The 17720-nt window shown below is 44.7% G+C and overlaps 1 protein-coding gene across 1 annotated transcript in view; it reads right to left on the bottom strand.

Moving 5' to 3' along the window:
• Positions 1–17720, bottom strand: part of Pi4ka (phosphatidylinositol 4-kinase alpha) — a 205003-nt gene that overhangs the window by 14746 nt on the left and 172537 nt on the right. Inside the window, exons 26-37 of the mRNA XM_004628165.2 lie at positions 16647–16739; positions 15097–15253; positions 14749–14876; positions 7339–7497; positions 6981–7132; positions 5058–5165; positions 4101–4228; positions 2771–2890; positions 2532–2611; positions 2246–2439; positions 974–1064; positions 286–453 (exon numbers count right to left, since the gene is read on the bottom strand). Coding sequence (XP_004628222.2) covers positions 286–453; positions 974–1064; positions 2246–2439; positions 2532–2611; positions 2771–2890; positions 4101–4228; positions 5058–5165; positions 6981–7132; positions 7339–7497; positions 14749–14876; positions 15097–15253; positions 16647–16739 — 1578 coding nt within the window. The remainder of the gene's footprint in view (positions 1–285; positions 454–973; positions 1065–2245; positions 2440–2531; positions 2612–2770; positions 2891–4100; positions 4229–5057; positions 5166–6980; positions 7133–7338; positions 7498–14748; positions 14877–15096; positions 15254–16646; positions 16740–17720) is intronic.

Below are 17720 nucleotides of genomic sequence, written 5' to 3'. Positions count from 1 at the left end.
AAAAACAAATACAACTAGAAAATGCATGTGAGCTGGGAAGATGGCTCAGTGGAATAAGTGCTTCCCTGGCAAGCGCAAGGACCTGAGTTCAATCCAAAAAAAAAAAAAAAAAAAAAAAAAAAAAAAAGCATGTGAATTAGAACTAAATCCATCTTCTATAACTCCTTGAACAAAAATGAGGAAGGGAGGTATATTCTAGGGTGGACAGGCACAGTTGGGTCCCTCCTTCCTTGAATGTGAAGTTGTATCCTCTCTCTCCATTGAGCAGTGCTCCCCAAGACTCACCGGGGGGAAGGACCGAAGGACTTTCACTCCGTACTGTGCTGTGAGGGGGTGTGGAGGATACATGCTGGAGAAGTAGGAGAGGCCTGTGGGTGGGTCTGTGGGTGCCCAGCATAGCACGTGGCTGAGCTCTGGAGCATCAGCATCGATGGTGTGCCAGGTCACAAGGAACTAGAGAGGAAGAGGGGAGATGAATGGCTCAGGCAGTCCCTGGAGTCCATCTGGGAATATCCGGCCCATAGCACAAGTTACAAGGATAGACATAAAAAGTGATAACCACAAACCATTTATAACTATGCAGAAAATGTTTCTGATACACTGTATTACAGTTAAAGTACATTAAAATTTTCCTACCATAAATATAATAAATGGGCTGGTGAGATGGCTCAGTGGTCTAAAGCACCTACTTAGAACAAGCTAAGCAAAGCACAGGGACCGCGGTTCAATCCCCCAGCACCACATGCCAGCCAGCCCCGCCCCCTGGTGGGCTGAACTGGCCACACACAAAATAAATAAATTTAAAATAAATAAATATAATAAATGTAACATATGAGAAGCAGAAAATGCAGGACGTGAAAATACTTCTGACTGAGGTCACTCAGGTGCTGTTTCTGTCTGGCTCTGGTGTCCCTGTATCCTGGGCCAAGTTCTAGATTCGGTTTGAACCCAGTCCAGGTGGGGGCTACGCTACCTTGATAGCTTCAGGGACGTCACTAACAGCTCCAGGATCCAACCGAACAAGACGGGTCACTTCATTCCCAATGGCTTCTGTGTTCTTGAACCTATAGCACACAGGATACAGGCAGGGTGGATTTAGCAAACATTCCCTCGCTTCCATGGAAGGGGATTGAAAGAGAAATGCTGAACTGCAAGGATTCAGAGCCCTCTAGTGACATTTAAATGTTCTCTGCTACTAATACATTACTCTGAACACAAGTGTTTGAAAAACAGTAGCATTAACAGGTCAACTATGAGAAAATGCAGGAACTTTCTTGAACAGGAATTAACCCATACTCAGCATTTACAAGATCTCTTTGTTGAGTCCTTGTCTTTAAAACCCTGCCTTTTACTCCTTTTCACTACTGCACTCCTTTACCCTGGTCCTTCTTATTAGTGTCTATCGTTATATATATTTTTAGTTGTTTTGAGACATCTTGTTATGTAATTCAGGCTAGTCTTGAATTCACCGTGTAGCTCAAGCCGGCCTCTAACTTGCAATGCCTCTCCTGCCTCAGCTTCTTGAGTCCTAGGCTTATGGGCATGTGCCACAACATTTCACATCAGGTTAGTGTCTTAGTCCACAGCCCAAGGCCACAAGAAACATCCAGTGAGAGGGCAGATATGAATTTTCATTTTTTCTACCATGCTAATGAAAGGAACACTTTCCATAAGCACTGTACTTTGAAACAATACAAGACAAGTAAGTACTAAAGAGGCCAGTTTGGGCTGAAGAAACATCTGCTACAGGTATATCCACAGGGGTAGGGGACATTCTACCGGGACTGTGTCACAGGGCCCTCTGCAGTCCTTCTAAGCTATTAGTCTAAGAGTTTTATCTCTGTGGAGCCCCCACAGGGCTGCCAGCTATAGCATGAGCCTCCTCTGAGCAGCCTATACTGAAAGATGACTTCCAGGAATAAGCACAAAGCCTTTCCTCCACCAGCCTGTTTCTGCAGTCCATTTCCCTGAAGCAGTAATATTCATGAATTGGTAGTGGCCCTAAATTCACTGACATTATGTCCTCAGGTTCTCGGGTGCTCTGTCACCCCAACTAGGACTCTGACAAGAGCAAAAGGCTCACCATAACCTCTGCATCGAGTGTCTTGGATTAGAAGTCTGCATATCTGATGACCTCCCACATGTCCTAATGTGAAGGCCACATTTTGTTCCCTAGCACATAGGACACAGCCAGCAGGGTCATACACTGAACTTCTTAAGAGGCTGGGGTGATTCAGGAACTCACCTGGTTGGCAGCTGTACGGCCAAGTGAGGAGAGATGCTCCAGGCAAGGTTCACATTGTCCTTCCACTGCTTCTCACTCAGGCTAATGTACTTGGACCTCCAGTTGGCTACGCTGTTCTCTCCAGCCTGGTCCAGCTCCAGCTCTGGGGCTGACAGCGGGTTGTACCAAGTGATGAGACGTTCTATCTCAGTAGCCTGGCAAGACCAGACACAATGCCCAATGCACCTTCTGCAGGTACCCACATGCTACCCTTGCCCCAAGCTGTGGCTCCAGCCATGGTTCTTACCAGCAGGGACAACAGCAATGTGCGGCGTTTCATGTAGTACTTGTGGAGCTGGGAGCCACGGTTGGTTTTCTTAGACATCCCTAGGAAAAAAAGACAAAGCATAGATGTGGTCGCTGGAGGTCTTCTGATTACCTTGTTTGTAGACCCTACAAGAAGCTTTTGGTTCCACTATCTGAGCATTCATCAGGTCACTAGAATGGAGACTTGTATGACACAAATAGAAGCAATCTGGCACCAACCTGACTTCTTGGAAATGGTTGACATGCCACTGGACAGGGGGTATGTGTTGATCCAGCCCTGTGTGGCCTGTTGCCGAGAACCCACGGTTATGTCCAGGTTACTCCGAGTATCCTGATTATCTGTAGGCAAAAACATCATGGATTGTGGGATGAACAGTTCAAAAAATGACATCCCCAAAAGAAATTTGAGGGCCGGGGAGATGGCTCAGTAGAATAAATGCTTCCCTGGAAGTGCAAGGGCCTGAGTTCAATCCCCAGTTCCGAAAAAAAAAAAAAAAAAAAAAAAAAAATTGAATTTTCACTAGAAGGTACACTCTGTAGAGACAAACAATGCATGCTCTCTCTAATATGTGGAATTTGAAAAAGATGACAAGTAGAAGGAGCATTACTACTAGAAAAGAGGATGTCAGTAACAGGAGAAAGAGGGCTGTAATGGGATGGATATGAGCAAGATACACACTAGGAAGCCCTTCCCCAAAAATGGGATAAGACAGTGAGGTGTATGACCAAAGTACGTTATGTGTGCATATGCATCTACTAAAATGGAACTCATTAATCTGCATAAACAATATATTAGTGCAAAAAGTAAAGTATATAAAAAGTTATGCTGTCTGCTTCTAAATGATTTTTTCCTTTCCTACAAGTGGTCAGCCGTGGGTTTGCTCACAGAAACCCCTGTCCTGCCTCCTAATGTGTGGTTGGAAGCAGCTACATGCTCAGTAGATCAGGAATGTGGTTTCTGTTTAGAGGTTTGCTCCCAATAAAAGCTTCAGTGTTTCTTGTGGAACACTGTGTTCTCTTGCTCTGAAAAACTATGTCACTATCCACCTTGGACATCTTCTTTGCATCCTTTGAGAATCAGACCAAATGTCACTGCTTTCAAAAACAGATTCAATTCCTCAGCTTTCCTGGGACAAGTGCTTGTCCTTGAGGGGTGCTCCATGGCCCTCTCTCTGATGTTACCACCACCTGACTGCTTCGTAACAGATGGCACTGGACTGTGCTGTATTCACCCGGGCACTCTAGCCTCAGTCTGATGCTGCCACATGAGGCATTCAGCAGACGCTGGTGCACAGAGCTGGTGTGGAAGAAACTGTAATGCAAGGCATCTGCTCAGGGCCTCTTATGTTTATCGCGGGCCTCATCCTGGGCCAGAGAAGAAATAGTAGGCAGACAGGCAACAGGCCTCCAACAGCATGAAGTATGGCCATGGACACATACAGGTGGATCCTAACTACTCCTCTGCCTGGCTCCAACAGAGGTGTCCATGGTGTACCCCTGTCCTGCCCCAGCTCTCCTACACAGCTCCACTGTTGGTAGCAATGCTCACCTGGGGGAACGAGCTGGCTGGCTGTCAGGTACTTCTTATCTGAGAACATTGCTGTCCAGAATTTAATCATTATGCTTATGTCTTCACGCAGCCTCTTTTCTCCTTGAGTAGGGAACTTTGGGGGACAACTGCAAACAATCACAGAGGACAAGAGTTAAGTGTCTGGGGTAAGGAACTAGTTGCCAGTTTTATAATGCAGTGAGAGGTGACATAAGTGGTCCCTTAATGTTAAGAAGTTGGCCCAGGGGCCGGGGAGATGGCTCAGTAGGATAAGCGCTTGACCGGCAAACACAAAGATCTGAGTTCAATCCCCGGTTCCGCAAAAAAAAAAAAAAAAGTTGGTCCAGAACTGGTCATCAGCAAAGATGATCTCATTAATGGCAAAGGAAAAGTGCAGTGGTTTTAAGAGCACTCTCCTGCCCTGCCCTCTGTGCAATGGCTATAGCTTCTGGGTGAATGGTGAACTTAAGGCTGATCATGACAACTGAGCTATGTACAGTAACAACTCCAGGCATATTCTACTCTCTTTCTCTATTTCCACACCCTCCCATCGCAGTGCCCCTACCCTCCCACCCAAATTGCCCCATCCCATTTCCCAGACTGGTTTCAAACTTCTGAGCTCAAGGAGTCCTTCCATCTAAGTCTCCTGAGCTGTTGGGACAACAGGAACACACCACAGTGTACAGCTGCATTTTATCTTTTAAATTAGTTGAAGTAAGGGAAAAACTGCATACACCTTGGGAGTCTTAAAGTACATACGTATATATATACACACACACACACACACACACACCACGGGCCTAAGGCTATTCAAATACTGCAACCCCAGGACTACTGAACAACCAGGTCAGTGAGCATGAACAATACAAACTGTGTTGTTCTATGAGTGACCTCCTGTGACAACAGTCTGCAGAGTGGGGCTGTCCCTGGACACACACTCAGTACACTGGCAGGTACCTGAAGTAGTCAAAGGCGGTGGAGTAGATCTTCTCACGGAGTACATTGCGAATGGTTGCATTTGGAACAACATCAGCATGCAGAAGGGACAACCCCAGGGTCAGCAGTCTGAGAGAGAGCACCAGGCCTAGTCAGAGTGGGAAACAGCCTAGGGCTGAGCCTCAAGGGGTGCCAGGCACCCAAGCAAACCTCACAGCCCCTGAGATCAAGGCATGTGTCTGGATGGAAGAGCTGAGGCAGAAGCATCAGCCAGGCAATTACCAGTCATAAATTTCTTGTACCTGAAAAAAAATCTCAGGAAATAATTTTTTTTTTTGTAACACTGGGTATCAAACCCTTGGATCTGCCCATGCTAAGTAAGCAATTTACCCCAGAAGTGTAACTTTGCCCTGTCAAGGAGAGGAATCTTTTTTTTTTTTTTTTTTTTTTTAATGGTATGGAGGATTCAGCCCACGGCCTTTACACTAAGTTAACATCCCTGGACCCTTTTAACATTCATTAATCTCTCTCTTCTCTCTGGCTGTGAACTCACTATGTAGCCTAGGCAAGACTCAAGCTTATGTTGATCCTACCTCAGTGCCACCACACACAGCTTAATTTTATTTTTCATCTTGAGATAGGATCTCACTAAATAAGTTGCCTAGACTGGGCTCAGACATGTGATCCTCCCACCTCTGTCTTCCAGAATGCTGGGGTTAAAAGACCCTGCTAAGATATATTTTATTGAACCTACCTTCAGTTTTATATACAGTAAAATGAACAACTTGTATGCTAGTCTATCAGGGTCAGAAACTTCAACCTCATAAACTATCTAGAATCTGAACAACAAATTTGACGATAACAATACATAATATAACAACCACTGTTAATTTTCTATTCTTGTTTTGAAATTCTGTACCATTTTTATTGTTCTATGTTGCTTTGTTATTATCTATGTTGTTATTTGTTTTGGGGGTTTTTTCTTTAAAATAAAAATAAACTAGGGCTGGGGAGATGGCTCAGTGGAATAAGCGCTTCCCTGGCAAGCACAAGGACTTGAGATCAATCCCTGGTTCCGCAAAAAAAAAAATAAACAAAATATCTGCAGATTAGTTTCTGAGGTAGAGTCACCTGAAGGAGTGACAAAGGAAGAATATTTAATTCAAGTTTAAAAATAAGGGGGGGGCCTGCCTATAATCCCTGTACTCTGAGACAGGAGGCCCACAAATCCCAGCCTGACCTGTGCAAGGGAGGACAGGAGGAGAAGCTGTGTGGGCCAGGTGACCTGCCTATGTGTGTTTTTGAAAGTGGCGCACCCCCCATCCAGGTCAGCTGCTCACCAAGTGTCTCTGCAGGCAGAGAGGGAGTGCCTGCTCATTGCTAAGACTATTGCACACTGCTGGGATGGTCAAGTGCAGATCCCTTCCTAGTAATGTAGGTCCTGTTGTATTTTCTAAAAGCATAGGTCCTGACAGCTTGGATATGAACAAAAAGAAAACTGGACCTTCCCTGCAACTGGTTGAGAAGCATGGCCCCCAACAGGTGGCCTGAAGGTTTAAGGGCCATGGTTTGGAGCTCAGGGATGGGCAGATGGAACAGGCAACAGGAGCAAGGGCCTGAACTGTGACTAGACAAGGGCAGACACTGGACACCATAGGCCTGGAACAGAGGTTGGCAAAAACCAAGTACTAGGAAGAAGGGCCAGACGAGAGGAACTGAGGTGGGGGATGCTATAACCAGCCAGAAGCTCTCTGCTTCCATGCAGTCTGGAAGGATGTCTCTGACAAGCTTATGGTGATTATTTTGGGAAAGCTATGCAAGGTATTTTTCAGACTATATGGAAGTGCCATGACACACACATCTCTCATACTGTCTGACATGATAAACTCATGCTCCAATGCCAGTGACAGGTACCCCCATCCCCCCGAGGAGTGAAGCACTCACTTGAATCTGGGTCCGATGGCTGCCACATGCCGATTCATGCTTCCTTTGGCCCCACCAATGTTTAGGGACATGCAGCGCTGCAGCAGGCTGGAAAAGATCTCCACCTGGTCAGAGCTGCAGTACTTGGCAATCTCAAATCGCTGCACCAGGAACTGGTGAGACAAGAAGAAAAACACTATGGTAACAGAGCTGAGCCATCCTGACTCCAGGCCCAGGGAGGTCAACTGGAAATGGGAGAGCACTAAAGCCCTCATACCCTCTCTCTCAGTCACATCCCGCAGGCTAGTGGCCCTAGGCAAAGCCTTGGCCCCCCACCATCTAGGTGGCAGCATAACAGAACACAGGGGCAGGTACATACATCAATCCAGATATAGTGGGGGGTGACTTCCGGGGGGCAGGGTCTAGGCTGACTCGCTTCTGATGCTGCCAGGGGGTCTGCTTCCTTTGTCTCTGCAGAAAACAGGCCAAACTTCTGTTCCACTGTCATGTGCCAGGCCCCTGCCATCTCCCGCATAAACTGCAAGTACAGCACAAGCAAATATCAGCTGCTCTGGGAAGCACAGGAGATTACTGTTTCAATTAGCAATAATCATGCCTCAGATGAACCTCACTGGCTACCGCTACCATACTACGCAAAGCTTATTGTTTAAATTATAAAAAGAATATACATCCATTAGATACAATTTAGAAACTGAGTGAAGTATGAAAAAAAAAGGGGGGGCACTCCTAACACCACTTCTCAGCACTCAGCCACATTAGTGTTTGGAGTGTTTCCTTTCAACTTTTTCCCAGGCTAGGTTTTTTCATTCTAGTTCATGGTGCTGGGCAGGGTAAAATATAATGGGTCCTGGGATGTTCCTGATACCCTGTGGGTTCTGGACAGGACCCATCCTGGAGAGTCTTTAACAATCCCGATAACTGCCTGTGGTTGAGGAGGTCAGGTTGCTTGCTTGGGGCCTCTAAGTTGGTAAGAGTAGAGCTGGGGCTCTGGCTCTGGAAGGCCCCCTTTTTTCTTCATCCTACACAGGCCCAGGATAATGCCTTCACCCTATTAACCAGATCCAGTGATCCAGAGAGGCAAGCAGAAGCTGGAGACAGGTCTAAGACATAAAGCCTGCAATTCCACAGTCCAAGCTACTCCCATGGCCCGGCCACACTCAGCCAGACCCCTTTCTGTACGGAGGCATGAGGGGTACCCAGGAGAAGCAGAGGGGTGGCCTAGAAGACAGTCAAGTACTGGAAAGAGCAAGGGGGTACCAGCTCATACTTGGTAAGCAATATGCAGGCCAGGAAGGACAACCTGGTGCCTGGACCAGTGAGACTACTCATTCTTCTGTTGGCCCAACAATGCCAACAGTGAATGGTAAGGGCTATGGACAAGATGTAAGCTACAGACACTGACAAATAATGAGAACAAAACAGTATGAGTAGCAGTTTGAGAGGACTTTTTAAACAGGGTGGCCAGGGAAAGCCCTGGCAGGAAGGGGACATCTGGAGACAACCAAGAGGGAGGTGTATAGCCCACTTGAGATAAGGAGCCAGATAGTGGGGGCAAGCCCTGAAGGACAGTGGCAATGAAACCGAGTGTGGATACAATAGAACAAGCCAGAGGAGTGAGGGACCCAAAGGCAGGATGGGCAGGCAAGCTTGCAGATCACAAAATCAAGTCTGCTCCTCAGGCAGAGCACGCAGGAGCAGAGGGCACTGACAGGTCTAAGGCATGAAAGGGACCAGATATGACCCCAGCTTTAGCCACATGCTCCAACTGCCCACGGAAAGGGCCAGGGAAGGCAGTGGACTAGGGATATCTCCAAAATCCAGGGCACGGATAGAGGAGGCCAGGGCTAAGGAACAGCTTGGGATCCTAAAAAGAGGTTCATTTTGGAAAGTACAATAAAGAGGATTCAGAGATGGCTATAAGGCATTTGGTCTGAGAAGTGAGGATGATAATGGCATTTATAACGATGGAGGATGGGTGACCAGGGCTAGTGGCATCTGGAACCGAGTGTGTTCTGTCTGCTGAGGGGATGCTGGTCAGTTAACCACACGGAGTTTAGGGGCAAGGGCCAGAAAAATAAAAACCAGGGTGTGAGGGCTGAGATAGGTGATAGTGCCAGAAAAATTGCCCTGACAGACAAGAGGGGCCTTGAAACAACTGTGTTATTCAGAAGGATGAGAGGGCTACAAAACTTAGAAAGGTAATGGGTCCTTGGGAGCAACAGTCAGGTGCCCAGAACAAGAGGTTTCAGGACCTAAGGCTCTGAAGGTGGATGTGAGTAGCTCTCCATCTAATTCTCCTCCTACCACTTGGGCTCTATGAAGTGAGGGCTGCGCTCCATCCTCTCTGCTCTGTCCTCCAACCACACATCCTGAAGACAGGGAAGTCGGAGGTTCAAGGGCACTCACAGCCCCAGGGACAATGTGCAGCTTAATGAAGGTGGTCAGAAACTGTCCTGATCCTGTTTATAAAATGGGCTGGAGCTGTTCCCAGACTTTAGTCTTAGCAAAAAGAGCAGGTTCCTTCTAATTCTCTTCATCACCACCACCTCCTCAGGCAAAGTTAGGAGAGGGGTCATGGGAGGATTTTTATGCCACTCTGAAGAAGTCTTATTCACACCCATCTCTAAATGGGTTATTTCAGGCTTTGTTGGGGTTTTTTTAAACTTTTTTTCTAAAGACCACTCCCCCAGTCTCTGGGAAAGGAAAACAACAGTGCTCATCAATCACCAGTTTTTCTTTCTTTTTCTTTCTTTCTTTTTTCTTTTTTTTTTTTTTTTTAATATTTTTAATCATCGGGGAGTCAAGGGGCTCTAAGTCTAGCCATGGCTTTCCAGAACCAAGAGAGCGACCCAGGGCCTCACCTGGTTTTATTCAGTGGAGGAGTGGCTTGAGGAGGATTGACTGAGAACTGTGGGAAGTAGGTGACTACTGTGAGCTGAGCTAGGTGGGTGGCCTACATTTACCTCTGTGATATGCAGAGAGGCTATGCAGAGAGAGTAATCTGTAGTATTTAATGTTTTGGTAAGTCTGGTGCTTCAGCTTTGATGTAGTCTTTCAAGCCCCAGGAAGTCATAGCCTCTATCTCGAGGCTGATCCCAGCTGGCCACGCAGAGCTAATTGGAGCATTAGCTCTTCATCCTGTTGTGTCCAGGCTCACATTAAAGAGCAGCAGGTATAGGTTACCAGGGAAACACTCAGGCCACCTTCAAAGACTATCACCAGCACCTCAGCTAGACCAATACACTTTGCTTAAGGCCAACTGAAGGATAAACAGAAGTCCTAGCCAGCTCTGTACATAACAATACGAGAAAATAGGATCAGGCTCAGTTAAAATGGAGACAGTCACTCTTCTTTCAAGGAGAGTTGCTCAGGTGGTCCTCCACAGTTCCCCCTTCTTTGCTTTGAAGAAGCTGGAGCAGTGTCAGTTCTGGCTGTATAGCCCATAGCGGTTGCTGGGCTGAGAGTCCTCTGCGACACACCTGGCAGTTGACTAGGTGGCAAGCCTCATGAATGGTCTGCTGCAGGCCTTCCTGGGAAGCTGGAGGATGTGCTCTCAGGTTCATTTCTTGAGGTCTCAGGAGAGAGCTTGATGTGTTGTGTAGATGGGTTGGATTCTGGCCATGAAACTGCTCTGATGATCGTAATATCTCTTGATTTTCTCTAAATTGGCCATGCAAGGTCCAGTGGATTGCCTGCACGTGATTCTGTTAAGTGGTCGTTGTTTTGAGAAGGTCGCATGTTCCGGCCATGTTGAGTGCCAATTGTAGGAGACACTTCCAGGACCTCATCTCGGTCCAAGAAGCCAATATTTGTAATCCCAAAGTTATGTTATTGGAATCCCATCAAGTTGATTCCAATCTACCACTTTCAATGCAACCCACGGTGAAAATAAAGACACTAAATTATATTTTCCATCATTGGGAGTCGAGGGGCTCTAAGTCTAGCCATGAAGATGGCTTTCCGGAATGAAGAGCCAGTTTTTCTATATATAGTTGCTCTTCTATATCTGTGGATTCAACTACCCACACTGAAAATATTTTGGGAAAATTGTGCCTGTACTGAACATAAGCAGGTTTTTCTCCATTACTTTCCCTTTAAAATATAAAATAATAACTACTTATGTAGCATTTATATTGTATTAATATATATATTAATATATATATTAGGTATAAAAATAATCAGTGATGATTTAAAGTAAATGGGAGAATGCACATACTACATCATTTTATATGAGAGGCTTTGTATAAGGCATCTACAGATTTTGGTATTTTTTTGCAGAACTGAAGTATGTGTCCTGGAACCAATCTCCCATGGGACAACTACCCCAAGGGAGAACTCTGAAACAAGGCTAGAGATGTAGCTTGGTGGTAGAACACTTGCCTGGAATGCTCAAGGCCCTAAATTTGATCCCCAGAACTGAAAAACTGAAAGAGTTAAGAAGAAAAAAATCCCAAGCCAGCAGCAGATGGTGGTACATACCTACAGCACTTTGGGAGGCTGTATAATTAGCTGTCCTGTCACAGGTACATAATGCTGACCCCCATAAGTTAAAGAAGGAAACATGTAATTCAGATCTTAGTTTCTGGAGATTCAGTTATGATTGGCTGGCTGAAAGGCAAAACTATCATGGCAAAAGGGCGTGACAAAGCAAAAATGCTTAGTTCAAGGTGACTGGGAAGCAGAACAGGGTAAAGACACAACAGAAAAAGTGATTAGGATCCAGGGACCACAACCCAAAACCCATACCACCATGGTCCATCCAGATATACCCAGAAGTGTGCTCCACCAATTCCCTGGTCAGACCTCAAAACCAACCAGGTTCACACTCTACCCTCAGTGCCAGGGGCTGAGGCAGGAAGATACAAAGTTCAAGTCCAGCCTGGCCAATTTAGGGACTTATGAGACCCTGTCTCAGAATAAAATTTTTTTTAAAAGTTGCAGATGTAGCTCAGTGTGAAGTCCTTGGTGTAATCAGAAAGAAAGAAAAAGAGGAAGAGAAGAGGGCAAAAGGGGAGGAGAGAGGAGGGAAGGGGAGGGAAGGGGAGGAAAGAGTACTAATAATAGTGGACTGACAAAACATAACCAAAATGGAGATCCAACATGACTGACTAGAGGAGTTGCATTGGAGGTGCTCAGAGAGGATTCACTGAAGCTACACATACTCTGTAATGGGGGAGAACTTACTCCCTGAATGAGAAAATTAGTCAAAAAGGCAATACATGTAAATCAAACCTAATACCTGGATCACTCTAAGGAAAAGCAGAGCTGAACAGCTGGTAGTCATTTCAGCCCCTGTCCTTTTGGGGAGCAGCTATTATGAGACCATTTCAAATGAAGTATGAATGAACTGAAGAACTGATGAAGGAATGAATGAACAAACAAGCACAGAGGCTGTTTCAGGCCCTTCTATCACCTGTCCTCCAAACTAGGGAACACTACAGCCCAGCAGCATCTTCACCAACACTCACAGAGCCTAAGGGAAACCAGCCTTGCCTGCCCAGAGAGAGAGGATTAGCAAGTGAACAGGGCCTGTGCATTCCCACAGACATGCTCTCCCATTCTTGAACTCTGCAGATCCCTTCCAGAGAGTGAATCACCCACTGACTCTCACAAAGCAAATCTAAGTCAGCCAATCCTATAGGCATCCCAACAGCACACAAGCAAAAAAAACCCAAACCAAAAAATACCTGCAGGAACTCAGATCATATAGTGCAATAAGAGAATATAAGTGCAATTCACATGTGACTATTATGCTAAAAAGCCTGAGTATTCATATAATTACTTTTTTGCCTTCTGTGCAGTCTGATTACAGGCAGCCACATCAAATTCCCTTCAAATCCCAAACAAACCAGTCTCAAAAATTCTCCCTTCCATCTTGCAGACATATAAGTGATACATGACTGGCTCTGTTGATGCTGTTATCAGAATTATTTCCTTAAAACACAGGGCCAGGGGCCAGGGATGTAGCTTAGCAGTACAGTGCCTGCCTGGCAAGCATAAGGCCCTGAATTCAATTCCCATCACACCACCAACCCCACTCCCTAAAAAATAAAGGGACAAAGTCCAAACCACTTAAATAGCTAAAGGGTTAAATATCATCTCTGGATGATAAAACTGAAAACACATCAGTGAATCAGTGCAGTATCTTACTAAAACGATCTTCATAATAATTATAACCTTTCACCCTGCTTGACCTCAACTTTCAACATCAAAAAATGGAAAAAAACTGAAAAAAAAATACACACACACACACACACACACACATACACACACACGGAACAAAAGAGCCCCAAGGTCCCTATTCTCCCAAGGCACATCCAGGAGACACTAAGGGAGAGAAAAGAAAACACTAGGTAATGGAGCTTTATGACCTGATTAGAGAAAGAAACAGTGAGTTCAAAGAACATATGACCCATGTATCTGTATATTCAAAATAGGATAGATATAGAGCTACTTTCTCTTAATTCAGTGAATAGAAAGAATTGTTTTAATAGTGTTTGTGGACAGGATATCATGTCTTTTCATCTTATACTATGAATAACCACTAAGATGACAACAATATGCAATGTATTAATTATTGAAACCATCTTACTAATTGGTTTTGAAACTGTCTCATTATTTGTTTCTCAGTAAAACTATTTTTAAAAAAAGAACCTATGACCCAAAAGCTTATGGAATTATCCTACAAAATGACCAAGGTGGATCTGAGGGAAACAAATAAAAAACTGGAAGAGCTTAACAAAATCTTTCAAAACATGAATGATAAATTTACCAAAGATAAAGAATTCACAAAAAGGTATCAGACAGAAATACCAGATATAAAAAAAGTATACAGAATTCATAAACTGTGGAAATGACCAATGTGAAGACAGGGTTCCTGAAATCAAGGATAAAATATAAATTAGAATGAATTACTCAGAAAAGACTTAAAAGTGATAGGAGAGCAAGACAAATTCACCAAGAGCTACTAATTGACCCTAAGACCAATAAGGTTAACTGGAGAAAAATAAAAACAAATCACAAACAAAGATAAACCCATTGTAATTACAGCAGACTTCTCAACATAAACTTTAGAGGGCAGAAGAGCTTGGAATGAAATATTTCAAACCCTAAAAACAAATTACCACCAACCCACATTAATATATCCAGCAATTTTGTCTTTCAAAATAGATGGAAAAGTCAAGCGTGGTGGTGCATGCCTATAATCCCAGCACTTGGGAGGCTGAGGGATGAGGATGACTGAGTTCAAGCTGAGAGAGAGAGAGAGAGAGAGAGAGAGAGAGAGAGAGAGAGAGAGAGAGAGAGAGAAGAGAGAGGAAAAAATAAGGATACTGCATGAAAAAGAACTCAAAATATTTATGAGCACCAAACTGGCACTCCAGAAAACACTCAAGAGTATCCTAGACAGAGACAACAGAAGCCAACAAAGCCAAAAAATCATATGGAATGACTACAAGAAAGGGAGAATAGATTAGTAAACAGAGAAAACAAAAGGCCTTCAACTGGCAATCTTCCAATTTCAATAGAGAAATGGCTGCCCCTATGGAGCTTCTGAAAAAAATCAAAAACAAAAACAAAAAAACACCAGCTCTACAAACACCACTCTACCATACATGTGTTCTGTGTTCTCACATTTGTATAGTTGTGCATGAACACCACAATCTATGAGGAAGACCAAGACTTGAGAGGGTGACAGGCTTGCCAGGGTCTTGCCAGGACAGACTCTTTCCATCTCGTACCTGGCCCACACTGAGGGTCAGTGTCTTACCGGCACTTCCACTCCATTCTTGCCAGCCAGCAGCCACTCCCAGCAGGCCAAGGCAGTCTCCATGCCATGCTCATTGAACATCCGAAGGGGTCCCCAACACAGATGATGGAGAAGCTGTGGGTCACAATCTGGAACCAAAAACACAGCTTCTGCAGTTGACAGGACAGTCAGCCTCAACTGGAGCCAACATGGCCTTTTATTTATTTTTCACTCATCGGAGAGGCAACAGAGAGCTTACTTGAGGTGCATCACCTCTTTCTTCAGCAAGGACTACAATTTATTAAGAATCACTTCAGCAAACATTCACTTAGAAGTGACCCAGAATTCCCCAGAACTTATGTGCATTACCTTTGCTGCTAATGAGCATTGCAGTCAGCTTGAACATGGCCTGTGTATAGTGCTGGGGATTACTGTGGTCCAAAGCTGTATTCAGATCCTGCACCATCATTTTGTTCAGGTCAGACATCTGACCTGTGGCACCTGAGAACCGAATCATTCCATATACCTGCAAGAAGCACACTCATATGCAGCCATCATCTTGTTGAGACCCTGGGAGCCACCTCACTATGCTCATAAATCAACTAGCAGTGACTCTGTGTGTGTGTGTGTGTGTGTGTGTGGGTGTGTGTGTGTGTGCTGGAGGATGAACACCAGACCTCATGCTAGCCCCTCACAGATTTTTCTAGAAGAAATTTCTCTTCTAGAAATGCCTGTTAGCATTCCCAATGATGCAGATGAGGACTTTGTCTCTATTTCTGTGTCCATGGTCAGACCCATGACAGGACTATATGAACATGAACTAGATAAATAAAATTATTCTAGATTCAACGACTGAAACAAGATCAGCTGCATTCTTTTGTCTGTTTGAGGTACAGGGGACTAAACTCAGGGCCTCATGCACGCTAGGCAAACACTTTAATGCTGAGCAGCCTCATTGTCTTTAAAGTCAGACATAAGTTTTTCCTAGAAGTTCTATTTTCAATTCACAAATTGTCAAGAAGATCTGACTCTTTCAAAAAAAAAAAAAAAAAAAATCTATCTCCCAAACTCAGATTTCCTTCTGCCACCAGGGTACTCAAACCAATGCAGAACAGACTCAGCAATTCCTAGCATGTGTTCAACAGGAACTCAGCAGAGAGCCACGCCTGGTGGCACATGCCTACAATCCCAGCACTTGGGAGGCTGAAGCAGGAGGACTGCATGAATTTGAGGCCAGTCTGAACTACACTGCAAAACCCTTTCCTTAAAAAACAATAGTCATAAAAAAAAACAAAAAACAATAGTCACTCCGACAGTTCAACTGCATGAGCAAAGAGCAGCCACTGGAATAGATAAGTGGCAGAACAGTGGGGTGGGAAAACCACCCTGAGATCAGGCTATTGACAAACTCGCATAGTTGTCAATGAGTTTCAGTGCTTTATGAATAAGGGAACTGAGGCCCAGAGAGGTGATGGGCCTCTCTGGTCAAGATAAAAAAACTGCAGTGTGCTGGGTGAAAGCCTTCAATGTGGAACTAACAGGTGGCTCCCAAAAATATTTTGCCTGACTGTGGCAAGTTACTTAATTTCAGGAGCCTTAGTTTCTGTATCTATATAACCAGAATCATAGTACGCACATCTCAGCAAGTACCCAGGAGAATGCATGGTACTCAACAAGCGTTTGCTACAATTTTTTTTAAAAAGCCAAAACCCAGAATGCCTCAGCATATTTAGAATATGCATATAAGGGGTACATGCCTCAGAATATGCTAATAGTGTTGGACCCCATGCTCAAGTCCCCCTAGAACGAGTAAATTCCCCATTGCTCAGATCCATTACTTAGGTACCACAAAAAAAGAACCAATTGGCATCAAACCAAGAAGATGCTCTGATTCTTGGACACAGTGGTGACAAAATTACCTCGCCTGCATAGCGGTTGCGCAAATTCAGAGAAGCCATGAAGTTGGAGTAATCTTTCTTCACACAGGCCGGGCGCTCAGTTAGCTGAGTTGCCTACAGAAAAACAATGACAATTATTGTAGACTATCAAAACATCAACTTTTTTTATGCATACACTGACTAAAGAAAAGTCTAATTAAGAGGTTGAGTTCAAACTGGATATGGTGGCACACACTTGAAATTGCAGCAGTCTGGGAGGCTGAGGCATCATGAATTTGAGCCCATACTAGGCAACTTAAGAAACAATGAGACCCTGCCTCAAAATAAAAACTTTATGCTAAGAGATGTAGCTTATCAATCTCCAATTACCAAAAAAGAAAAAACAAAGAAAGAGAGAATGGACACAGGGAGAGAAGGGGGAGAGGAAGGGGAAAGGGAAGAAAGAAGAAAACAAGTTCAAGTAGAGGCCTACTAAAATTGTTATGCCTGTAAATTAATATAATGAAATACTCTAAAATAGCCTCTAGAGTCAGGTATGTCCCACACACATTTTTTTTTTTTTAATTTTAGATGCAGCTAGGATTGATGGCACATGTCTATAATCCCAGCTGAGTTCATATTGAGTCTCAGCCAGGATTCCAAATTCAGGCTCAGCTTGCACAATTTAGCAGCTTAACAAGGTCTTCTCTCAAGCCAAAAGCTGCAAATAGAAAATGGCTAGAGATGTAGCTCAGCACAAATATCCTGGGCTTAATTCCCAGTACTGAAAATAAAAAAATATTTCTTGATGTAGAAAATGCCTCTGGAGACCCAGTCCTAGCCCAGGTCTGGTGAGTGTGTGGAGAGCTTCCTGCTAACCTGCGCTGGTGGGACCAGTCCCAGCCCAGGCACAGCGTGGGCCGGACCCTCTCCCACACCCTCGGGCCGCCCCCCACCACTACGCCATACCTCCCCACCCCTCCTGCCGAGTAGGAATTTCTGCTGAGTTCCGGGAACGCCCAGACTCAGTCCTAGCCCTGGTCCGCAGCGGGAAGGAGCTGAGCACAGCAGCCAGACCTAAGCCAGACACAGCTGGATGAGTCCAAACTCTGTAGA

Source organism: Octodon degus, unplaced genomic scaffold (genome assembly GCF_000260255.1).
Source record: "Octodon degus isolate 3935 unplaced genomic scaffold, OctDeg1.0 scaffold00021, whole genome shotgun sequence".
Taxonomy (NCBI): Eukaryota; Metazoa; Chordata; class Mammalia; order Rodentia; family Octodontidae; genus Octodon; species Octodon degus.
This window is presented reverse-complemented; position numbering and strand designations above follow the sequence as displayed.